The sequence below is a fragment of the Salmo salar genome, chromosome ssa02 (genome assembly GCF_905237065.1).
Source record: "Salmo salar chromosome ssa02, Ssal_v3.1, whole genome shotgun sequence".
In the NCBI taxonomy this organism is placed as follows: Eukaryota; Metazoa; Chordata; class Actinopteri; order Salmoniformes; family Salmonidae; genus Salmo; species Salmo salar.
Window position 1 is genome coordinate 34276417 of NC_059443.1, and position 26706 is coordinate 34303122.

Sequence of the window (26706 nt, forward strand, 5' to 3'; positions counted from 1 at the left end):
CCTAACGTCCAGTGAGGTTTAAACATATGTTGATGTATGCTTGATTTGGTCTGGTCCTCGTCTGGTCATCTGAGTAGCATTCAGCCGTATATAAATGCAGTTGGTAAATATTTGCTTATGTTTATGGTGCTTCAAACTTTGTTCACCATGTCTTATGATACGAGGCCAGCAAGCAATAAATCTGCAAGCAATAAAGTAATCTGCAGTACTTCCGACCACAATTTAATAATTTAGAGTAGAAGATAGGGTTACAACTTTAGAGGGAACAGCATGTGGCAAAGAGTGGATTATTGTACAAAGGCCAAAATTGACCTATTTACAGACTACAAACACAAACAACCAAATACATAATGGAAACATTCCAGATCCAAGATTTCACCTTTAATTCATTTTAGCATAATAGCAATAGTGTTACAGCATTATATGTATTTCTAAGTATGATTGAGAACCATCTAACCAATAATTAGGCTACATAAAATGTATGAATATTGTTTTTTAAGTGTTAGAAAGAAATGTTGGCCAATTTATACCCAAACTTCCAAAAACAGTGTGCAAGATGAACTTCCAGAATAGTGGACCAAATTTGTTTTTGTATACTGAAAGTAAATACACATTTTTGATAATTGACATACTGGAAGTATACAAAAAAATATGAATTGTTTTTTGTATGACAATACATTCCTCAAACATTGCAGGGTGCTGTTAAGAATTAGTTACATGTAGGCCTGATTTAGTTACATGTAGGCCCAGTCCCATCCAGGGGTGACCCGTACACCTCCACCTCACACAAGGTCAGATACTCCTTCCTCCCTGGAATGACCACGATGACATATCGACCCTCCATGCCCGGACACTGGAAGGTGCTAGAAGTGCCAGCTGGGATAGAGGAGATCACAGCACACCTGCAGGAAAAAACAGAAACAAACTACTATAGCAACTACTGATAGCAACTTCTGCTCAATTCCAAATGGATATTAAGCCCCTATCTCAGGGTACTTAAAGTAGTTAAATAAAGGTTAAATAAAAATAAGAAAGTGCCCATCTGCCGGACACCCCACCAATGTTTTGGAGAAAACTGAGGGATGAGGCTAGATTAATGTAACCTCTTTCAAATACATATTCAGAGCTGTGGATGCAAGGACTGACCATCCATAATATAAAAATGATAGTTTTAATATTTTGAGGCTATAAAGTGTTTGTTAAAATCTGGGTTCTTATGGGGTATGACAGTTGAACTAAGTGTGAGGTATTTATAAGTTATATACTTTTAAAAAATCAGCATTGATTTGGGTATGAATCGTTCATTTAAAAGTATAAAAATTGATGTACCAATCACGGATTGCCCCTTTAACATAACCATTAAAGGATATAGTGCCTTCGGAAATTATTCAGACCCCTTGACTTTTTCCACATTTTGGTAGGTTACAGCCTTATTTTAAAATGTATTCAATAGTTTTTTTCCTCATCAATCTACACACTCAATACCTCATAATGACAAAGCAAAAACAGGATTTTAGAAATGTTAGCAAATATATAAAAAATTAACTGAAATATCACATTTACATAAGTATTTCAGCCCTTTACTTTGTTGAAGCACCTTTGGCAACGATTGCAGCCTTGAATCTTCTTGGGTATGACACTACAAGCTTGGCACACCTGTATTTGGTGAGTTTCTCTGCAGATCCTCTCAATCAGGTTGGATGAGGAGCGTTGCTGCACAGCTATTTTCAGGTCTCTCCAGATATGTTCGATCGGCTTCAAGTCCGGGCTCTGGCTGGGCCACACAAGGACATTCAAAGACTTGTCCCGAAGGCACTCCTGCGTTGTCTTGGTTGTGTGTTTAGGGTCGTTGTCCTGTTGGAAGGCAAACCTTCACCCCAGTTTGAGGTCCTGAGCGCTCTGGAGCAGGTTTTCATCAAGGATCTCTGTACTTGGCTCCGTTCATCTTTACCTCGATCCTGACTACTCTTCCAGTTCCTGCCGCTGAAAAACATCCCCACAGCACGGTTGCTGCAACCAGCATGCTTCACTTTAGAGATGGTGCCAGGTTTCCTCCAGAAGTGATGCTTGACATTCAGGCCAAAGAGAGACCAGAGAGTCTTGTTTCCCATGATCTGAGAGTCTTTAGTTGCCTTTTGGCAAGCTCCAAGTGGGCTGTCTTGTTCCTTTTACTGAGGAGTGGCTTCTGTCTGGCCACTCTACCATAAATGATTGGTGGAGTGCTGTAGAGATAGTTGTCCTTCTGGAAGGTTCTCCCATCTCCACAGAGGAACTCAGAGCTCTGTTAGAGTGACCATCAGGTTCCTCCCTGACCAAGGCCCTTCTCCCCTGATTGCCGGGTTTGGCCAGATGGCCAGCTCTAGGAAGAGTCTTGGTGGTTCCAAACTTCTTCCATTTAAGAATGATGGAGACCATTTTTGGTACCCTTCCCCAGATCTGTGCCTCGACACAATCCTGTCTCGGAGTTCAACAGACAACACTTTCGAACTCATGGCTTGGTTTTTTTCTCTGACATGCACTGTCAACTGTGGAACCTTATATAGACAGGTGTGTGCCTTTCCAAATTATGTCCAATAAATTAAATTTACCACAGGTGGACTCCAATAAAGTTGTACAACATCCCAAGGATGATAATTGGAAACAGGATGCACCTGAGCTCAATTTCGAGTTTCATAACAAAGGGATTGAATACTTATGTGAATAAGGTGTCCCTGTTTTATTTTTATTAAATTAGCAAACATTTCTAAAAAACAGTTTTTGATTTGTCATCATGGGGTATTGTGTGTAGATTGCTGAGGATGTTTTTTATTTAATCCATTTTAGAATAAGGCTGTAACGTAACAAAATGTGGAAAAAGTCATGGTGTCTGAATACTTTCCGAAGGCACTATATTTATTTATATGGTTATAGCTCCATCTTGCCTGCTGATAGGCTAGGTTGGTTTTCCATGCTTCATTGCTTCAACTAATCTTTAAAACGTATATGACGCCAGATTCAAAACATAACATTTTTCTATTTACATTTTTATACAAGATATTGCAACCAATAGAATGTTATATACAGTATATGGGGAATACAACTGTCATGACATGGCCCTCTTTGGGTATAGCGAGTGCCTTCCCCCTCTCTCCTCTCCTACACCCAGGTTCTGTTATCTCAGGTCGTAAATTCCTGGAGGAGACGCTCTCCTCCTGGCCATGCAGAAAGAGACAGAGAGAACAAAGGAACTTCTTCTACTTCACAGAACTTGAGAACTGAACAATAACCATGTTTTGAAGAATGTGTAAACGGTCAGTGGAGAAGCCAGCTACGACCTAGTCCGTTTTGTTTCATGTTTGTGACCTCATGAAAGACAATACAGCCACATTAACATAACTCTGTTTATACAGGTGCCTCCGTTATTATGTTTGCCTCTAATTATTGTATAAAATGAATGAGTAAAAATGAAACTATTTGTGAAATAATGTAAGGTGATGTTGAATCATTATTGTGAGAGAATTGTATTCCCTTTAAAGTTTAACTAAGTCATTGGCCCGCCCCCACGAGCACAGACATGATCTGGCTCATGGGACAGCCCTTTTCTACTGTTACAAATAAAACCTCGGTCAGCTGAAGGTTGAGTAGAGACCACAAAAACCTCAGTATAAGCTAAGGGTGTAATGGTTGTTGAATTCCTAACCATATCACGTGGAGCATTGGCTACACCGGTGGAAATGGTTAAACTCTGAGATCCCGACAGAATAAGAGCAACTCTTCGATACTAATTACTAGTCTGCAGCTAGAAATTATGTCAACCTGACATGCGAAGACCGACAACCGCCGAAACAACTATTCTATAAGAACATTTCTGAATGGTACTCTGAAGTATCCATTCTAACCACGAAAGACTTCAGGGAAGCAGAGAGAGAGACGTGCGGATGAACTTTCCAACAGAAAGACGGACGATTCCAACAGAGATCACGACGACACACTGAGTGTAAATATATATATTGATTGCAATTATTCCCGAATGAGTGAGCGTTCATGTGCAAAGGGTTAGAATTTCAATTAATATAACTATCAACTGTGTAGTGACAGCCTTTTTGTTTTGGCGCCCTTCTCAGTCCACACCTCTATTACCCTTTGTCCACCAAGCTGTCATATCAGCTTAGCCCACTAGGGGACATCCCCTATTATTTCCTTGTAACTATAACTGCTGTTTGCTTATGCATTTCTGTGATTATTTAGTTAGTTAGTAAATAAATGATTAAGACAATTGATGTATGGAAGATTCATAGTAAAGGCTGGGTTTGTGCAGATAACCAACAATTTACGACATTTGGAATGAGACTAACGTGAGGTAAATGAAAATATCTGAAGAGTTATATAAGGAAAAGTATAACTTTGTAATCTGAAGATTTTCCTTGGTGCCCCGACTTCCTATTTAATTACATTTACATGATTAGTTTAATCACATAATAACAGAGAATTTATTTGATAAAATAACAGTCTTCAGTTTAATAATGCCAAAGACACGACACAACCATACCAGCTCTGCATATTTTGCTGCGAAGAGAAAGAATTGTTAGAGTTTTGGGACAATGTAAAGTCCATGGAGAATAAGAGCACCTCCTCCCAGCTACCTGCACTGCACTGAGGCTTGGAAACACTTTCACCACCGATAAATCTACGATAATCGATCATTTCAATAAGCATTTTTCTACGGCTGGCCATGCTTTCCACCTGGCTTGCCCTACCCCGGCCAACAGCTCAGCACCACCTGCAGCAACATCCCCAAGCCCCCCTGCTTCTCCTTCACCCAAATCCATTCAGCTGATGTTCTGAAAGAGCTGCAAAATCTGGATCCCCACAAATCAGCTGGGCTAGACAATCTGTACCCTCTTCTTTGTAAAATTATCATCTGAAATTGTTCCAACCCCTATTACTAGCCTGTTCAATCTCTTTCGTATCGTCTGAAATCCCCAAAGATTGGAAAGTTGCCGCAGTCATCCCCCTAATCAAAGGGGGAGACACTCTAGACCCAAACTGTTATAGACCTACATCCATCCTGCCCTGCCTTTCTAAAATCTTTGAAAGCCAAGTTAACAAACAGATCACCGACCATTTTGAATCCCACTGTACCTTCTCCACTATGCAATCTGGTTTCCGCGTTGGTCACGGGTGCACCTCAGCCACACTCAAGGTCCTAAACGATATCATAACCGCCATCGATAAAAGACAGTACTGTGCAGCCGTATTCATTGACCTGGCCAAGGCTTTCGACTCTGTCAATCACTGCATTCTTATCGGCAGACTCAATAGCCTTGGCTTCTCAAATGACAAATGACCCCTAAAGGGGTGCCACAGGGTTCAATTGTCGGGCTGACTCTTTTCTCTGTATATATCAATGATGTCGCTCTTGCTGCTGGTGATTCTCTGATCCACATCTACGCAGACGACATCAGTCTGTATACATCTGGCCCTTCTTTGGAAACTGTGTTAAAACTTGTTAGGGCTATGGTCCTTTTTTCAGAATTTCCGCTTGACTGACGTGCCCAAAGTAAACTGCCTGTTACTCAGGCCCAGAAGCCAGGATATGCATATAAATGGTAGCATTGGATAGAAAACACTTTGAAGTTTGTAGAAATGTTAAAATAATGTATGAGACTATAACACAATTGATATGGAAGGAGAACATCTAAAGAAAAACCAACCGGAATTCCATTTTTTTTTAGATCCCAGGCTCTTATAATGGAAAGCTATGGGTCCTATGCAATTCCAGCTCCCAGACTGCAATTCCTATGGCTTTCACTAGATGTCAACAGTCTTTGTTCAAGGTTTCAGGCTTGTTTCTTCCAAAACAAGGAAGAATTTGAAGTTTTGGCACCAGGAGTCACAGTTGGAAATCAGTCTGTGGGCGTGCAACGAAGAGGACACGCACTTGCTAATTTTACTTTCTATTGAACATACTTCTTTCTGTATGAAATATTATAGTTTATTTACATTTTAGGGTACCTGAGGATTAAATAGAAACGTAGTTTGACTTGTTTGAACGAAGTTTAGCGGTAGCTTTTTGGATTCCTTTGTCAGCATGTTGAACGAGTGGATTACTGAAATCGATGGCGCCAACTAAACAGACTTTTTGGGATTTAAAGAAGGATTTTATTTAACAAAACAACCATTCATGTTGTAGCTGGGACCCTTTTGATTGCAAAAAGAGGAATATTTTCAAAAAGTAAGTGATTATTTAATCGCTATTTGTGATTTTATGAAACCTGTGTTGGTTGAATAATTCTGTATGTTGATGTGGGGCACCGTCCTCAAACAATCGCATGGTATGCTTTCGCTGTAAAGCCTATTGTAAATCAGACAATGCAGTTAGATTAACAAGAATGTAATCTTTTAACTGATATAAGATACTTGTATGTTCACAAATGTTTAACCTGTTAGGGCTAGGGGGCAGTATTGACACGGCTGGATAAAAAACGTACCCGATTTAATCTGGTTACTACTCCTGCCCAGTAACTAGAATATGCATATAATTATTGGCTTTGGATAGAAAACACCCTAAAGTTTCTAAAACTGTTTGAATGGTGTCTGTGAGTATAACAGAACTCATATGGCAGGCAAAAATCTGAGAAGATTTCATGCAGGAAGTGGCCTGTCTGACAAGGTGTCGTTCTTCTTGTCTCTGTTTATTGAAGAGTGAGGATCTTAGCTGTACCGTGACACTTCCCACGGCTGCCATAGGCTCTCAGAAGGCGGCAAAATGCTGAATCGTGGCTTTGCAGGCTCTGGCTGAAACAAAGTAGCGCGTTTGGGTAGTGGCTGGTTACAGTACTGTGAGACTCAGGCTCGTGCCCGCGTCGACCGAAAGCTTTGTTTTCTTTCCTCTGTTTAGCTAAATGGACATTCCTGGTCGGAATATTATCGCTTTTTTACGAAAAAATGGCATAAAAATGGATTTTAAACAGCGGTTGACATAATGGAATATTTAGATTTTTTTTGTCACGAATTGCGCCATGCGCACGACCCTGATTTACCATTTCGGATAGTTTCTGGAACACATGAACAGAACGCCGCTATTCGGATATAACGATGGATTATTTTGGACCAAACCAACATTTGTTATTGAAGTAGCAGTCCCGGGAGTGCATTCTGACGAAGACAACAAAAGGTAATCAAACTTTTGTAATAGTAAATCTGATATTGGTGAGTGCTAAACTTGCCCGGGTGTCTAAATAGCTAGCCCGTGATGGCTGGGCTATGTACTTAGAATATTGCAAAATGTGCTTTCACCAAAAAGCTATTTTAAAATCGGACATATCGAGTGCATAGAGGAGTTCTGTATCTATAATTCTTAAAATAATTGTTATGCTTTTTGTGAACGTTTATCGTGAGTAATTTAGTAAATTGTTAGTGAATTCGCCGGAAGTTTGCTAGTTCTGAACGTCACATGCTAATGTAAAAAGCTGGTTTTTGATATAAATATGAACTTGATTGAACAAAACATGCATGTATTGTATAACATAATGTCCTAGGGTTGTCATCTGATGAAGATCATCAAAGGTTAGTGCTGCATTTAGCTGTCTTCTGGGTTTTTGTGACATTATATGCTAGCTTGAAAAATGGGTGTCTGATTATTTCTGGCTTGGTACTCTGCTGACATAATCTAATGTTTTGCTTTCGTTGTAAAGCCTTTTTGAAATCGGACAGTGTGGTTAGATTAACGAGAGTCTTGTCTTTAAATAGCTGTAAAATAGTCATATGTTTGAGAAATTGAAGTAATAGCATTTCAAAGGTTTTGAAAATCTCGCCACAGGATTCAACTGGCTGTTACGTAGGTGGGACGAATTCGTCCCGCCTGCCCTAGAGAGGTTAATACTATGATTATTTATTTGAATTGCTCGCCCTCCAATTTCACCGGATGTTGTCGACATGTGTCCCGCTAGCGGGACGCCTAGCCTTATTAACAAACCTCCAAACAAGCTTCAATGCCATACAACACTCCTTCCGTGGCCTCCAACTGCTTTTAAGTGCTAGTAAAACTAAATGCATGCTCTTCAACCGATTCCTGCCCGCACCCGCCCACCCGACTAGCATCACTACTCTGGACGGTTCTGACTTAGAATATGTTGACAACTACAAATACCTAGGTGTCTGGCTAGACTGTAAACTCTCCTTCCAGACTCACATTAAGCATCTCCAATCCAAAATGTAAATCTAGAATTGGCTTTCTATTTCGCAACAAAGCCTCCTTCACTCACGCTGCCAAACATACCCTCATAAAACTGACTATCCTACCGATCCTTGACTTCGGTGATGTAATTTACAAAATAGCCCCCAACACTCTACTCAGCACACTGGATGTAGTCTATCACAGTGCCATCCGTTTTGTCACCAAAGCCCCATATACTACCCACCACTGCGACCTGTATGCTCTCGTTGGCTGGCCCTCACTACATATTCATCGCCACACCCACTGGCTCCAGGTCATCTATAAGTCTTTGCTAGGTAAAGCCCCGCCTTATCTCAGCTCACTGGTCACCATAGCAACACCCACCCGTAGCACGCGCTCCAGCAGGTATATTTCACTAGTCATCCCCAAAATCCAACACTTCCTTTGGCCGCCTTTCCTTCCCGTTCTCTGCTGCCAATGACTGGAACGAATTGCAAAAATCACTGAAGCTGGAGTCTTATATCTCCCTCTCTAACTTTAAGCATCAGCTGTCAGAGCAGCTTACCAATCAATGTACCTGTACACAGTCAATCTGTAAATAGCACACCCAACTACCTCATCCCCATATTGTTATTCATCCTCTTGCTTTTTTGCATCCCAGTATCTCTACTTGCACATCATCATCTGCACATCTATCACTCCAGTGTTAATGCTAAATTGTAATTATTTCGCCTCTATGGCCTATTTATTGCCTTACCTCCCCACTCTTCTACTTTTGCACACACTGTACATAGATTTTTCTATTGTGTTATTGACTGTACGTTTGTTTGTGTAACTCTGTGTTGTTTTTGTCGCACTGCTTTGCTTTATCTTGGCCAGGTCGCAACTGAAAATGAGAACTTGTTCTCAACTGGCCTACCTGGTTAAATAAAGGTGAAATAAAAAATTCAAAAATATATTTTGTTTTCGTTCTTTCCATATGTAGCTTTTTTTTGGTTGCAGGTCTAGAAATGGCTGAAGAATTGCTACATTTACCTGGAGCTAACTCTGCAGATTGCACTACAGGGGGATTTGAAAAGTCATAGTCAATCGATCAATAATATAAAAACCTTTGGCACTGTGTGTGTGTGTGTGTGTGTGTGTGTGTGTGTGTGTGTGTGTGTGTGTGTGTGTGTGTGTGTGTGTGTGTGTGTGTGTGTGTGTGTGTGTGTGTGTATGTACATATATGTACATGTATGTACATAAAAATATATATATATAAAAATATATAACTCGGCAAAAAAAGAAACGTCCCTTTTACAGGAACCTGTCTTTCAAAGACACTTCGTAAAAATCAAAATCACTTCACAGATCTTCATTGTAAAGCGTTTAAACACTGTTTCGCATGCTTGTTAAATGAACCATAAACAATTAATGAACATGCACCTGTGGAACGGTCGTTAAGACACTAACAGCTTACAGATTTTAGGCAATTAAGGTCACAGTTATGAAAACTTTGGACACTAAAGAGGCCTTTCTACTGACTCTGAAAAACACCAAAAGAAAGATGCCCAGGGTCCCTGCTCATCTGCGTAAACATGCCTTAGGCATGCTGCAAGGAGGCATGAGGACTGCAGGTGTGGCCAGGGCAATAAATTGCACTGTCCGTACTGTGAGATGCCTAAGACAGCGCTACAGGGAGACAGGACGGACAGCTGATCGTCCTTGCTGTGGCAGAACACGTGTAACAACACCTGCACAGGATCGGTACATCCGAACATCACACCTGCGGGACAGGTACAGGATGGCAACAACAACTGCCTGAGTTACACCAGGAACGCACAATCCCTCCATCAGTGCTCAGACTGTCCACAAAAGGCTGAGAGAGGCTGGACTGAGGGCTTGTAGGCCTGTTGTAAGGCAGGTCCTCACCAGACATCACCGGCAACAACGTCGCCTTTGGGCACAAACCCACCGTCGCTGGACCAGACAGGACAGGCAAAAAGTGCTCTGACAAGTCGCGGATTTGTCTCGCCAGCGGTGATGGTCAGATTCACGTTTATCGTTGAATGAATGAGCATTACACCGAGGCCTGTACTCTGGAGCGGGATCGATTTGGAGGTGGAGGGTCCGTCATGGTCTGGGGCGGTGTGTCACAGCATCATCGGACTGAGCTTGTTGTCATTGCAGGCAATCTCAACGCTGTGCGTTACAGAGAAGACATCCTCCTCCCTCATGTGGTCCCCTTCCTACAGGCTCATCCTGACATGACCCTCCAGCATGACAATGCCACCAGTCAAACTGCTCGTTCTGTGTGTGATTTCCTTGCAGACAGGAATGTCAGTGTTCTGCCATGGCCAGCAAAGAGCCCGGATCTCATTCCCATTGAGCACGTCTGGGACCTGTTGGATCGGAGGGTGAGGGCTGGGGCCATTCCCCCCAGAAATGTCAGGGAACTTGCAGATGCTTTGGTGGAAGAGTGGGGTAACATCTCACAGCAAGAACTGGCAAATCTGGTGCAGTCCATGAGGAGATGCACTGCAGTACTTAATGCAGCTGGTTGCCACACCAGATACTGACTGTTACTTTTGATTTTGACCCCCCCCCTCCTTTGTTCAGGGACACATTATTCCATTTCTGTTAGTCACATGTCTGTGGAACTTCTTCAGTTAATGTCTCAGTTGTTGAATCTTGTTATGTTCATACAAATATTTACACATGTTAAGTTTGCTGAAAATTAACTCAGTTGACAGTGAGAGGACGTTTCTTTTTTTGCTTAGTTTATATACACTACCGGTCAAAAGTTTTAGAAGACCTACTCATTCTAGGGTTTTTCTTTACTTTTACTATTTCCTACATTGTAAATTAATAGTGAAGACATCAAAACTATGAAATAACACATATGGAATCATGTAGTAACAAAAACAGTTTTAAACAAATCAAAATATATTTTATATTTGAGATTCTTCAAAATAGCCACCCTTTGCCTTGATGACAGCTTTGCACACTCTTGACATTCTCTCAACCAGCTTCATGAGGTAGTCACCTGGAATGCATTTCAATTAACAGGTGTGCCTTGTTAATTTGTGGAATTTCTTTCCTTCTTAATGTGTTTGAGTCAATCAGTTGTATTGTGACAAGGTAGGGGTGGTATACAGAAGATAGCCCTATTTGGTAAAAGTCCAAGTCCATATTATGCCAAGAACAGCTCAAATAAGCAAAGAGAAACGACAGTCCATCATCATCTTTAAGACATGAAGGTATGTCAATGCGGAAAATTTCAAGAACTTTGAAAGTTTCCTCAAGGGCAGTCGCAAAAACCATAAAGCGCTATGATGAAACTGGCTCTCATGAGGACCGGCAGAGAAAAGGAAGACTCAGAGTCACCTCTGCTGCAGAGGATAAGTTCATTAGAGTTACCGGCCTCAGAAATTGCAGCCCAAATAAATGCTTCACAGAGTTCAAGTAAAAGACACATCTCAACATCAGCTGTTCAGAGGAGACTGCGTGAATCAGGTCTTCATGGTTGAATTGCTGCAAAGAAACCACTACTGAAGGACACCAATAAGAAGAAGAGACTTGCACGAGCAATGGACATTAGACCAGTGGAAATCTGTCCTTTGGTCTGATGTGTCCAAATTTGAGATTTTTGGTTCCAACTGCCGTGTCTTTGTGAGATACAGAGTAGGTGAACAGACAATCTCTGCATGTGGTTCCCACCGTGAAGATGGTGTGGGGGTGCTTTGCTGGTGACACTGTCAGTGATTTATTTAGAATTCAAGGCACATTTAACCAGCATGGCTACCACAGCATTCTGCTGCGATACTCCATCCCATCTGGTTTGCACTTAGTGGGACTACCATTTGTTTTTCAACAGGACAACTGCAAGGCTGTGTAGGTGCTATTTGACCAAGAATGAGAGGGATGGAGTGCTGCATCAGATGACCTGGCCCCCACAATCACCCGACCTCAACCCAACTGAGATGGTTTGGGATGAGTTGGACTGCAGAGTAACGGAAAAGCAGCCAACAAGTGCTCATCATATGTGGGAACTCCTTCAAGACTGTTGGAAAAGCATTCCAGGTGAAGCTGGTTGAGAGAATGCCAAGCGTGTGCAAAGCTGTCATCAAGGCAAAGGGTGGCTATTTTGAAGAATCTCAAATATAAAATATATTTTGATTTGTTTAACACTTTTTTTGGTTACTACATGATTCTACATGTGTTATTCTACATTACTACATGTGTTATTTCAGGGTTTTGATGTCTTCACTAGTATTCTACAATGTACATAATAGTAAAAATAAAGAAAAACCCTGGAATGAGTAGGTGTGTCCAAACTTTTCACTTTAATCTTTAAAACTTAAAGTTAAATGGACCTCAACTCTCCTACAGTAATTCACCTAGGATTGTCGATGCCGTTGTTTTTCAGGGAGTTTCCAATGCGAATCTCAGCTCCATTGAGTCTGCTAGGAACACTGTCGACTGTGTTGGTGATGATGATGGAGAACACTTTGTAGGTCTTCAGAAGGTCCACCCTCCACCAGGCGTTGATGTCCTCTAGAGTGTGGGTGCAGGACCCTCCTATCCAAATAGCGTTGCGATTCCCATCAATAGCATTGCTTGGAATGCCAAACTGATACAAAGACGACTGGGTGGCCTTTCCATATAGAGCCACATTATCTCCTGGACAAAATAGAGCATAATGCACAATAACTATCATCTTATCAATCAATTGTTGGAACTTGTGTAAGCATATTCATGCACTGTAATCATAGAGGTTACTTTCAGAGTTAATAATGTTTAGAGTACCATTACAGAGAATATAACAAAAGTTGTACTTATAATACTGTTCATAATATATATATATATATATATATATATATATATATATATATATATATATATAAGTTCTGACCGGTTGGGGCAAGGTAGCCATAAACCTCCACTTCACAGAGTGTCAGAAGTCTTTTCTGGCCTGGTAGAACCACAGTCACATAACGCCCTTTGAAGCCTGGGTCAAAGGCCAGGGTGAGAGGACTGCCGACTGGAACGGAGGAAATTGTTTTAGCCCTGGAGAGAGAAATGGGTTTTACTGATCTCATTACTGTAAAATAGTGCCTCACGAACTATATAACTTTATTTAAACTAAATAAACATGGCACAGGAGTTGATATGCTGATATCTACAACTGTGCCTGTGTTCTGGTGGTAACCTGTAAGTGGAGTTGAATCTTTTCACCAGCATTGCTTGATTTTATCTGTCCTGCCTGCATGGGTTTTTATGTACAGTATGTCCACTATTTATATTCTGGTCACTCTAATTGAGTTCTTCATGGACATAAACAGTAGCAACACATTGTAAATACAATTTCAAAAACCACAGTATCTTGACTCACAGAGGGTTATGAATGCCATTGTCCACTAAAGAATTTCCTATTCGTATCTCAGCCCCGTTAAGCCTCTCAGGAACAGCATCCCCTCTGTTGGTGACGGTGATGGAGGTGACTATGTAGGTATCAAGCAGGTCCACTCTCCACCAGGGGCTAGTGGATTCATCAGTGGCAGTGCAGGACCCATGATGAAAATGTGAATCGCGGTTCCCATCAATGGCATTGGAGGCATGACTGTAACCGTGCCATGGGTTCTCGATGAGGTCTGACTGTGTAGCTTTTCCACGCAAGGCAAGATTTCCTGCAGGGAAACATATCATTGAGTGAGTATAGAGGAGCAATTTAATGATGCTGTCAAAACATAATAACAAAGTTTTCTAATCTGCTGAAAGTCCGGGTGGGGCCTTAGGGAAATAAATACTGTAATTTCCGGACTATTAAGCGCACCTCAGTATAAGCCGCACCCACTGAATTAAACATTTTTTTTTTTTTTTTTAACATAAATAAGCCGCACATGTCTATAAGCTGCAGGTGCCTACCGGTACATTGAAATCAAATGAACTTTACACAGGCTTTAACGAAACACGGCTTGTAACAAAAATAAATAGGCTTTAACGAAACACAGCTTGTAACAAAAATAAATAGGCTTTAACAAAACACGGCTTGTAACAAAACATTTTAAATTAGCAGTAAGCTTTAGTTGTCTTTTTGCACTGAGTCAATTCCTCACGCTGCTGTTTCCAACGTCTTATCATCGACTCATTAAGACCAAGCTCCCGTGCAGCAGCTCTATTTCCTTTTCCAACAGCCAGATCAATCGCCTTCAACTTGAAAGCTGCATCATATGCATTTCTCCGTGTCTTTGCCATGATGAGGGTGACAAAATGACTACCGTAATCAGAATGATGGGAAGTTTGAGAGTGCTCGATTTAATCTAAACAGTAAACAAAAAAGTTGTTTGACCTTAACCCGTTCGGCAATTTTATTGGTCTAATGAAAGCTTCATGCCACCCAAAAACTGAGCACGTCACAGAATGTGTTTTTTTGGAGAAAAAAAATTGAAAGCGGGAAAAATCCATATATTAGCCGCGTCATTGTTTAAGCTGCGAGGTTCAAAGCGTGAGAAAAACGTTGCGGCTTATAGTCCGGAATTTACGGTATGTTACGTGGTAGATACAAGTATGACAGTTGGAACAAACATGAATTCAGATGATATGAAAACATCCTAGAAGGGATGCTCATTGCAAACTTAAAGGTGGAGGCGCAAGACTAAATGGCCGCCGATGTAGATGATAATGAATCCATAGTCATGTTTAAAATAACTTATTAAGTGACATTTTTATAAAATAACATGACATTAAGTAATAATACATTAAATGTATTCCTTAACTTTTGATACGTGGAGAAAATAAAATACTTAATAAGGCTCTGGTTCACATGTGCCAGCACAATGGCATAATGCAGTGCATGATAATAAGCATCCAGCCATCAACACTTCTGAGAACAGAGGGGCTCACTTTTGCAGCCACTATTGCTTCACGGTACATTGAAACTACAACATGAAAAACGGTTCGGTAATAGAATTTTGTTACTTTTGGTACTTCTATTAAATTTGTCTCACGTTTGGAAATCAACTAAATGTATTTCACTTATTATAAAATTATTACATTTGCTCTGTGTGTGCGGTGCAGGTATGCTTTCCTAAGAACTTTTTCAATGAAAAGTTACCTACAAAGTAGCCTATGCCTACCTGGCAGAATCATGATTATTTGCATCAATCCAGTGGCCATGTGTTTTGCAAACTCCATCACATGTGCGTGTGTGCTACAGAAATGCTGCTAACCAAACAAAAATGTTAAGTGCATGCACACTTGAATTAAAGGGTAACAACACTCAAAATATTATTATTTTAAAATATTATTTTGTATGGTTTTGGCATCGAATATCATGATTAGAGGTCGACCGATTATGATTTTTTTTCAACGCAGATACCGATACCGATTATTGGAGGGCCAAAAAAGCCGCTACCGATTAATCGGACAATTTTTTTTGTTACTTTATTGATTTGTAATAATGACAATTACAACAATACTGAATGAACACTTATTTTAACTTAATATAATACATCAATAAAATCAATTTAGCCTCAAATAAATAATGAAACATGTTCAATTTGGTTTAAATAATGAAAAAAACTAAGTGTTGGAGAAGAAAGTAAAAGCACAATATGTGCCATGTAAGAAAGCTAACGTTTAAGTTCTCTGCTCAGAACATGAGAACAAAGCTGGTGGTTCCTTTTAACATGAGTCTTCAATATTCCCAGGTAAGAAGTTTTAGGTTGTAGTTATTATAGGAATTATAGGACTATTTCTCTCTATATGATTTGTATTTCATATACCTTTTGATTATTGGATGTTCTTATAGGCACTTTAGTATTGCCAGTGTAACAGTATAGCTTCCGTCCCTGTCCTCGCTCCTACCTGGGCTTGAACCAGGAACACATCGACAACAGCCACCCTCGAAGCAGCATTACCCATGCAGAGCAAGGGGAACAACCACTCCAAGTCTCAGAGCGAGTAACGTTTGAAACGCTATTAGCGTGCACCCGGCTAACTAGCTAGCCATTTCACATCGGTTACACCAGCCTAATCTTAGGAGAAGACAGGCTTGAAGTCATAAACAGCGCAATGCATTGCGAAGGGCTGCTGGCAAAACGCACGAAAGTGCTGTTTTGAATGAATGCTTACGAGCCTGCTGCTGCCTACCACCGCTCAGTCAGACTGCTCTATCAAATCATAGACTTAATTATAACATAATAACACACAAATACGAGCCTTAGGTCATTAATATGGTCGAATCCGGAAACTATCATCTCGAAAACAAAACGTTTTTCCTGTCAGTGAAATACGGAACCGTTCCATATTTTATCTAACGGGTGGCATCCCTAAGTCTAAATATTCCTGTTACATTGCCCAACCTTCAATGTTATGTCATAATTACGTAAAATTCTGGCAAATTAGTTCGCAACGAGCCAGGCGGCCCAAACTGTTGCATATACCCTGACTCTGCGTGCAATGAACGCTAGAGATGTGACACAATTTCATGTTAGCAGGCAATATTAAATAAATATGCAGGTTTAAAAATATATACTTGTTTATTGATTTTAAAGAAAGGCATTGATGTTTATGGTTAGGTACATTGGTGCAACGACAATGCGTTTGTTAAATCAACACCCGTTTGGCGAAGTAGGCTATGATTCAATGATAAATTAACAGGCATGGCATCGATTATATGCAACGCAGGACACGTTAGATAAACTAGTAATATCATCAACCATGTGTAGTTAACTAGTGATTATGTTAAGATTGATCGTTTTTTATAAGATAAGTTTAATGCTAGCTAGCAACTTACCTTGGCTTCTTGCTGCCCTCGCATAACAGGTAGTCAGCCTGCCATGCAGGCTCCTCGTGGAGTGCAATGTAAGGCAGGTGGTTAGAGCATTGTACTAGTAACCGGAAGGTTGCAAAAACGAATCCCCGAATCCCCCTGAACAAGGCAGTTAACCCCCGTTCCTAAGCCATCATTGAAAATAAGAATGTGTCCTTAATCTGACTTGCCTAGTTAAATAAAGGTGTAAAACATTTTTTTTACAAATAATAAAAATAAAAATAAAACAAATAATTACTAAAAAAATTATAATAAAGAAGAAAAAAAAAAAGTTACATTTTTTTAAAATTGATCAATCGGTGGCCAAAAATACCGATTACCGATTGTTATGAAAACTTGAAATCGGCCCTAATTAATCGGCCATTCCGATTAATCGGTCGACCTCTAATCATGATACTAAACCTGGTATCGGTATCGAAGTAAACTTTTTTGTATCGTGACAACACTAGTAGGCAGTTTGGCAGCCTCTGGTAAAAGCGTCCACAAAGTTGTAATGGCGCCGTTTTACGGTCCCCTAACCAATTGTGCTATTGTGTGTGTTTTTTCAAGTTATTTGTAGCTTATTTTGTACATAATGTTTCTGCCACCGTCTCTTATGACCGAGAAGAGCTTTTAGATATCAGGACAGCGATTGCTCACCCCGTACTGGAAGAAGATGTTTTTCTTTAACGAGTCGGACGCGAAGGATTTACTCCAGACACCCGACAAGGCCCTCATCCCCGTCATTCGCTGGAGAAAGAGAGGGCGATATCGGGGACGTAGGTCTGGGTGCCTTGTAAGTATCCGACGGCGAGTGGGTAATCTGCCTTTACCATCGGTCCTATTAGCCAAAGTACAATCATTGGATAATAAAATTGACAAACTACGAGCACGTATATCCTACCAACTGGACATTAAAAACTGTAATATCTTACGTTTCACCGAGTCGTGACTGAACGACGACATGAATAACATACAGCTGGCGGGTTTTACACTTATTCGGCAGGATAGAACAGGCGCCTCTGGAAAGACGAGGGGTGGCGGTCTATGTATATTTGTAAACAACAGCTGGTGCATGACATCTAAGGAAGTCTCGAGGTTTTGCTTCTCTGAGGTAGAGTATCTCATGATAAGCTGTAGACCACATTATTTACCAAGAGAGTTTTCATCTATATTCTTCGTAGCTGTCCATTTACCACCACAAACCGATGCTGACACTAAGACCGCAATCAATGAGCTATATACGGCCATAAGCAAACAAGAAAAGCTCATGCAGAGGCGGCGCTCCTAGTGGCCGGGGACTTTAACTTAAACTTAAATCCGTTTTACCTAAAAAAGACCACCTTTACTTCACACACAGAGACGCATACAAAGCTCTCCCCCTCCCTCCATATGAAGCAGATGCTAAGCTACAGGACTATTTTGCTAACACAGACTGGAATACGTTCCAGGATTATTCTGATGGCATTAAAACCTGCTAGGGATAGGGGGCAGTATTTTCACGTTGGATGAAAAGCGGCCCAGAGTAAACTGCTTGCTACTCGGGCCCAGAGTCAAATATTTGCATATTAGTAGATTTGGGTAGAAAACACTCTGAGGTTTCTAAAACTGTTTGAATTATGTCTGTGAGTATAACAGAACTCATATGGCAGGCAAAATCCTGAGAAAAATCCAACCAGGAAGTGGGAAATCTGAGGGTTGTAGTTTTTAAGTGAATCCCTATCCAAACTACAGTGTCTGTGGGGTCACTTCCTAAGGCTTCCACTAGATTTCAACAGTCTTTAGAACCTTGTTTTATGCTTCTACTGTTACTGGGGAGAGAATAAGAGTCCATTCAATCAGTGGACTGCCTGAGGACAATGAGTTGTTTACTGCGCAGGCACGCAGGCGCGACGTTCCTTCTTATTCCTCTGTAATGAATACGCTATTGTCCGGTTGGAATATTATCGAATATTTATGATTTAAAGACCCTAAGGATTGATTGTAAACATTGTTTGCATGTTTTTACGAACGGTAATGGAACATTTTGACTTTTTGTCTCTGGTTTTACGCTTGCGCATTTTGCCTTTGGATAGTGATCTGAATGCGCGAACAAAAGGAGGTATTTGGACATAAATATGGAGTTTATCGAACAAAACGAACATTTCTTGTGGGAGTCCAGGGAGTGCATTTCGACGAAGATCAGCAAAGGTAAGTGAAGATTTATAATACTATTTCTGAGTTTTGTTGACTCCAGAACTTGGCGGGTAACTGTATAGCTTGCTTTGATGGCTGAGCTCTGTACTCAGAATATTGAACAATGTGCTTTCGCCATAAAGCTATTTTGAAATCTGACACAGCGGTTGTATTAAGGAGAAGTGTATCTATAATTCTTTCAATAACTGTTGTAAAGTTTATCAATGTTTATGATGAGTATTTTTGTAAATTGATGTGCTCTTTCACCGGAAGTTTGAGGCAAAACATTTTCTGAACATCACGCGGCAATGTAAAATGGGGTTTTTGGATATAAATATGAACTTTATCAAACAAAAACATACATGTATTGTGTAACATTGAGTCCTGGGAGTGTCTTCTGATGAAGATCGTCAAAGGTTAGTGATTCATTTTAACTGTATTTCTGGTTTTTGTGATGCCTCTCCTTGCTTGGAAAATGGCTGTGTGGTTTTTCTTGTGAAGTTGATGTCCTAACATAATCTAATGTTATACTTTTGCCGTAAAGCCTTTTTGAAATCGGACAATGTGGTTGGATTAACGAGAAGTTTATCTTTAAAATGGTATAAAATAGTTGATTGTTTGAGAAAATTAAATTATGAGATTTTTGTTGTTTTGTATTTCACGCCCTGCTATTCCATTGGCTGTTGGCTAGGGGTTCCACTAGCGGAACGTCTGTCCATAACAGGTTTTAAAGAGTACACCACATCAGTCACTGGCTTCATCAATAAGTGCATTGATGACGTCGTCCCCACAGTGACTGTGCGTAAATACCCCAACCGGAAGTCATGGATTATGGGCAACATCCGCACTGAGCTAAAGGGTAGAGCTGCCACTTTCAAGGAGCGGGACTCCAACCCGGATGCTTTTAAGAAATCCCACTATGCCCCCCAACGAACCATCAAACAGGCAAAGCATCAATACAGGACTAAGATTGAATCGTATTACACCGGCTCCGACACTCGTCAGATGTGGCAGGGCTTGCAAACTATTACAGACTACAAAGGGAAGCAAAGCCGCAAGCTGCCCAGCGACACGAGCATACCAGACAAGTTAAATCACTTCTATGCTCGCTTCGAGGCAAATAACACTGAAACATGTATGAGAGCATCAGCTGTTCCAGACGACTGTGTGATCATGCTCTCCGAAGCCGATGTGAGTAAGACCTTTTAACAGGTCAATATTCACAAGGCCGCAGGTGCCAGACGGATTACCAGGATGTGTACTCCGAGCATTTACTGACCACCTTGCAAGTGTCTTCACTGACATTTTCAACCTGTTCCTGCCTGAGTCTGTAATACCAACATGTTTCAAGCAGACCACCATAGTCCCTGTGCCCAAGAACACTAAGGTAACCTGCCTAAATGACTACCGACTCGTAGCACTCACGTCTGTAGCCATGAAGTGCTTTGAAAGGCTGGTCATGGCTCACATCAACACCATTATCCCAGAAACCCTAGACCCACACCAATTTGCATACCGCCCCAACAGATCCACAGATGATGCCAACTCAATTGCACTCCACACTACCCTTTCCCACGTGGACAAAAGGAACACCTACGTGAGAATGCTATTCATTGACTACAGCTCAGTGTTCAACACCATAGTGCCCTCAAAGTTCATCACTAAGCTAAGGACCCTGGGACTAAACACCTGCCTCTGCAACTGGATCCTGGACTTCCTGATGGGCCGCCCCCAGGGTGGTAAGGGTAGGTAACAACACATCTGCCACCTCAACAAAGGGGCCCCTCAGGGGTGTGTGCCTCATGTACTCCCTGTTCACTCATGACTGCATGGCCAGGCATGACTCCAACACCATCATTAAGTCTGTCGATGACACAACAGTGGTAGGCCTGATCACTGACAACAATGAGACAGCCTATAGGGAGGAGGTCAGAGACCTGGCTGTGTGGTGCCAGTGTAGGAGAGTTAAAATGGTTATTACATCAAACTAGTGCACAACGCAAAACAGAACCTCCAGGTTAAGGGTCAGTGGCCCAAGCCCGCAAAAAGGAATATTCCAAGTTCAGACAGAAGGGGGGAGTCAGATCGCTATGATCGCCAGGAACTTAACCTTTGGTTTCTATTTTAAATTGTTGCGCTTCTAGTACTGCCTGTTAATGTTAAGTAGGCAGCTACAGTAGCTGGATGATATTAACATCTTCGGTTTTTGTTTCATTAAATGTATTTTATTTAATCTGGATGCTTACGTCACCTACTAACACCCTGGTACTAACCGTAGCTCCCATTCTCCCCAGTCCAAGTGTCACGGTTGTCATAGGAATGAGCGGACCAAAGTGCAGCGTGTGTCGTTCCACATTTTATTTATACTGTGAAACTATGCAATACATAAATAAACTGAATGACAAAAAAACAACAAACCATGATGCAGAGGTGAAACATACACAACTCAAAATGAATCTCCCACAAACCCAGGTGGAAAAAAACCCTACTTAAGTATGATCTCCAATTAGAGACAACGAGGACAAGCTGCCTCTAATTGGAGATCATCCCAAACAAAACCCCAACATAGGAATACAAAACTAGAACCTGAACATAGAAATAGAAAATATACAACAACAAAAAAACCTGTCATGCCCTGACCTACTCTACCACATGCATTTTTTGTTCTATCAAGTTCATATTTATATCCAAAACCCCCATTTTACATTGGCGCGTGACGTTCAGAAAATGTATTTCCCCCCAAAACTGCCGGTGAATCAGCACAACAATTTACAAAAATACTCATTATAAACGTTGATAAAATATTAAACTGTTATTCAAAGAATTATAGATTAACATCTCCTGAACCGCATTGACAGATTTCAAAATAACTTTACTGGGAAAGCACACCTTGCAATAATCTGAGTACTGCGCTCAGAAAAAAACATCAGGCAATTACAGATACCCGCCATTTTGGAGTCATCTAAATGCATAAATAGCATTAGAAATATTCCCTTACCATTAATAATCTTCATCAGAAGGCACTTACAGGAATCCCAGGTCCACAATAAATGTTGTTTTGTTCAATAAAGTTCATAATTTATGTCCAAATAACTCCATGTTGTTTCCGCGTTCAGTAAGCTACTCAAAATGTAGGACGCGCGAGGAAAATGTCATGACGAAAAGTTTAAAAAAAGTTATATTTACGTTCGTTCAAACGTTGTATAGCATCAATCTTTAGGGCCATTTTAACTTCAAACTTCAATAATATTCCAACCAGACGGTTGCATTGTCTTGAAAAACATTTTGGAACACAGCTCCCTCCTCACGTGAACACGCGTAATGAACTGATGTGATTTTCTGAGTCACCAACTTCCCAGGCTTCTCGTTCGGTCTGTGTTTACCGCAAAAACCTCAAACAACTTTCTAAATGAACCCTAACTCACTGTGTGTTAGAAAGGCAAGGACTTGAAAAAACTACAGACACCAGATTTTCATTTCCTGGTTGTATTTTTCTCAGGTTTTTGCCTGCCATATGAGTTCTATTATACTCACAGACATCATTCAAACAGTTTTGGAAACTTTAGAGTATTTTCTATCCAAATCTACTAATAATTTGCAAATATTTGACTCTGGGCCCGAGTATTAGGCTGTTTACTCTGGGCACGCTTTTCATCCAAAAGTGAAAATACTGCCCCCCAGCCCAAACAGGTTGCCCTGGGTGAAGCGAACAATGCAACCAATTCAGGAAAGTCGTAATACTGGTCGTAATGCTGGTGAGTTACCGCCACTCTGATATCCAAAAGTTATTTCCGTCTGTATGTAATAACACAAAAAACGCTATGGGCTAATAATGTTACAAATACCACACACAAAAACAAAATACCGCAAAGTTGCTTAGGAGCTGGAAGCAGAGCTGCCAGGTCTGTCGGCGTCATCTTTCAGCCATCACTTTTTAACACCAAGGCCAATGATATGATCCTAGTACATAAATCTGCAAGTTGTGTCATAAATACATTGAGATATAATATAACCTCACATTTCATAGTAAGAGACCTAGCCCTGTTAATTTAAAGGGCATTATATCTCAACCTGGTCTCAGAGCATTTCATATTATTCTGTATGTACAGTAAATGCATAACACACCATTTAGCATGATATGTTATGTTTCATATGGTATGTATTAATTTGTGGATGTTTATCACCCATTTCGTATGATATGTTAAGAATTAAAATTCATATTATATATTACAAATTTGCTAAACGTTTTATATGTTACGTATTTGCAAACTTATGATATGTTACGAATTTGCTAAATGTATGATATGTTACAAATTTGAAAAAGTATGATAAGTTACAAATACTAGCTAGGTGGCTAACGTTAGCTAGGCTAGGTGTTAGGGTTAGGAGTTAGGGTTGAGGTTAGGGTTACTTTTAGAAGTTAGTTTTAAGGGTTAAGGTTAGGGTTAGGGGAAGGGTTGGTCGAAAAAGGTTGAGGTTAGGTTAGCTAATATGCTAAGTAATTGCAATGTAGCTCAAAAGTAGAAAGTAGTCAAAAAGTTGCCAATTAGCTAAAGTTGTCCATGATAGGATTCGAACTCTCAGGAAAGGAATTATGGATGTGATTACTTGGGACAGTCGCGCCAATAGAGCATGCCAGTCCCAGGAGAGCCAACAAGAGGAACATCATGGATGATCTCACCATCCTGGAGGAAAAGCCCAGAGCAAGTCAACAATGGGTCTGTTAGGAACCAGTCCACAGAAACATTGACAGAAACACTGAAACAATCTGTTAGGCTGCAATTCAATTACAATTTATAATTTTTATAAATTCAGCTCACTTGAACAAAGACATTTTAAATATTGTTTTACTCACCTCTCAAGAAGAACAATAAACACCAAGAGAGTGCATTTTGGGTAGTGTAATTTTTTAATATTTTGTACTAAACTAATTTTAGCATTTTGTCATAAAGAGCACATTTTGAACATTATTTATTTAGTTATTTAAACATTTCTAGTCTATCATCTATGTGTAACATGGTTGACGTGTTATTCTTGACCCGATCAGTTTTCCACCATGTTTTAATTGAAAATATTATTTAAAAGTAATCACCATATGAAAATGAGACTTCAGTTCCCATTGCATAGTTGAGCTTGAAAATAAGGGTCAAATGTAAATCTATAACTAATCTCATGAAATTAGTAATAATGTTCAGAAATGACATTGTCAAAGCAACAAAATAACTAGGGCTTTACTATTATGGTGAAGACCTGGGGACATTTTTGGGTTAAAATCTTCCTCAGAAAAGGGACATGTCAAAAGGCAGAGTTTTGGCTGTTTAGAAATACTTTACTCATATAAAAAATCTGATGTATAACATTTTTCTTTAAAGGCACTTATTTTAATATAACAGGCCTACATTTCTGCCACATTTCTACTTAATAAAGAACGTAATTCAAGAGAGTATGATATTAGCAGAAAGGACAATGAGAGGTGCTGCATTACTCTTAGCACTATTCTCTCCTTTCATGAACTTGCTACTTCAGAATAAAGTAGCTTAAATAGAATACAAGTCTTTCAGTATAAAATAGAGTCCAGCTTGTTGTCTCTTTGCAATCACAACCTCCTTGCAAACACATCAGCATGCATTTAAGTAAAGGATTGGATTATGGGAACATCATGCCCATCTGAATTCAACCCATTGCTGAATTATGACATTATTATTATTCCATAACTATTATGTAAATCAACAGTTAATGTGTGGTTGTGTAAGGCAGAAAATATAACGTAATAGAAGACAATTCCAAATAGTATTAGATTGTAATATCCTCTTACCTTCACACTCAACAAAAATAAGGTCACTGTTGATGTTGATGTTGATGTAGGTAAAAGCTCTGTAGACAGCTGAATCTGACTGATTCATTTATACACCAGTCACAAAGTCAATGACCCTGCCCAGCCCCCTCGTCTCCAAGGACATCCTCCAAACAATTTACCATACCATGATAACTAGTCAACTGCACTACTGTGCCATAGTTTGACTTCCAGCCCTACATCAGTGCGATAAGACAGGTGCCAATCAGCTTCAAATAATCATCAACAGGGCTGCTTGTATCAAGAACGGGCATTCATGGAGGGAACACAAGATACTTTTGTAAAATGCTGGAATCTAACCACTGACGGACAGGATCCGTTACAACATCCTAGTGACGTTTCTTTGGGACCATTATAGACATCCTGACAACTGATACACTGAATGTCCTGAGAACGTCCTAAAAACATCCTTATCTGGTCCTCAATGACGTCCCAGGACCATCCTGGGAACTAGACAAAAGCCTCCTAGAGAACGTTCCCTTGTGACCATCACACATTCGTCCCGATGACAGGAACAATAATGTGTTGACTTTGGTCTTGTCGAAGGCTACAAGAATGGCTCTGGCTGCCCAGGGACACCATGTGGGAGAGCTGCTAGCAGGTATTGGAGGACTTCATGCTAAAGGGGACTTTGGTATTTGCTATGAGTAAATATGGGGGTTTATTTATTTTTGTGTGAAACATTTGCTTTCGGAGGATCCTTTTTGTAACCTGCCTTCTGGCCTGCTGTCACGCCCTGACCTGAGAGAGCCGTTTTATTTCTCGTTTTGGTTAGGTCAGGGTGTGATGTGGGGTGGGCATTCTATGTATTCTATTTCTTTGTTTTGGCCGAGTATGGTTTCCAATCAGAGTCAGCTGTCTATCGTTGTCTCTGATTGGGAATCATACTTAGGCAGCCTTTTTTTCCCACCTGTGTTTGTGGGTAGTTGTTTTCTGTTTTGTATTCGTTACCTGACAGAACTGTTTGGCTTTTCGTTTTGTTTCTTTGTTCTAGTGTTTTATTGTTTAATAAATAATCATGAACACTTACCATGCTGCACTTTGGTCCACTCCTTCCGACGAAGCCCGTTACAGAACTACCCACCAAAAACGGACCAAGCAGCGTGGGCAGGAGAGGTGGACATGGGAGGACATACTGGACGGAAAGGGAACCTGGACGTGGGAGGAGATCCAGGCCGGATGGGATCGCCTCCCATGGGAACAGGTGGAAGCAGCGAGAGAGGAACAGCGACGAGACCGGGAGTCACGGCAACGACGGAAGCCCGAGAGGCAGCCCCAAATAAACAATTTTGGGGGGGCACACGGGGAGATTGGCAGAGTCAGGGTGGAGACCTGAACCAACTCCTCGTGCTTACCATGGGGAGCATGTGACCAGTCGGGCACTGTGTTATGCGGTGATGCGCACCATATCTCCGGTGCGCATTCACAGCCCGGTGCACTCGTTGCCGGCTCCCCGCATTTGCCGGGCTAAAGTGAGCATTCAGCCAGGACGGATTGTGCCGGCTCAGCGCTCCTGGTCTCCAGTGCGTCTCCACGGCCCAGGATATCCTGCGCCAGCTCTACGCACTGTATCGCCAGTGCGCCTTCACAGCCCAGTTCGTCCTGTGCCTTCGCCCCGCACTTGCCGGGCTAAAGTGTATGTAAAGGTGTATGTAAACTTAGGTGTATGTAAACTTCCGACTTCAACTGTATATTAGTCTTTGTGGTTAAGCCCTGGCTGTTGCG

General features: G+C 40.8%; 1 protein-coding gene across 2 annotated transcripts; it reads right to left on the reverse strand.

Moving 5' to 3' along the window:
• Nucleotides 1–359: 359 nt before the first annotated feature.
• On the reverse strand, nt 360–25218 carry LOC106581124 (fucolectin-6). Of its 2 annotated transcripts, XM_014162933.2 has the most exons (6): nt 24943–25163; nt 23736–23812; nt 13533–13827; nt 13053–13207; nt 12538–12820; nt 360–902 (listed from the first exon to the last, which is right to left on the reverse strand). In XM_014162933.2, the coding sequence occupies exons 2-6, from the start codon at nt 23809–23811 to the stop codon at nt 731–733; spliced, it is 981 nt and encodes a 326-aa protein (XP_014018408.1). In that variant the 5' UTR covers nt 23812; nt 24943–25163; the 3' UTR covers nt 360–730. The 2 variants fall into 2 exon arrangements, with proteins under 2 accessions (XP_014018408.1, XP_045558742.1); XM_045702786.1 differs by lacking the exon at nt 23736–23812 and having other exon boundaries at nt 24943–25218.
• Nucleotides 25219–26706: the final 1488 nt, after the last annotated feature.

Excerpts from the sequence above, each read along its gene's own strand:
- LOC106581124 (XM_045702786.1), bottom strand. The coding sequence starts at position 25,030 with ATGAATCAGTCAGATTCAGCTGTCTACAGAGCTTTTACCTACATCAAC. Across the intron at positions 13,828-24,942 it reads TATTTTTGTTGAGTGTGAAG|GAAATCTTGCCTTGCGTGGA; the intron begins GTAAGAGGATAT and ends GTTTCCCTGCAG. Across the intron at positions 12,821-13,052 it reads TGGCTACCTTGCCCCAACCG|GAGATAATGTGGCTCTATAT; the intron begins GTCAGAACTTAT and ends TATTTTGTCCAG.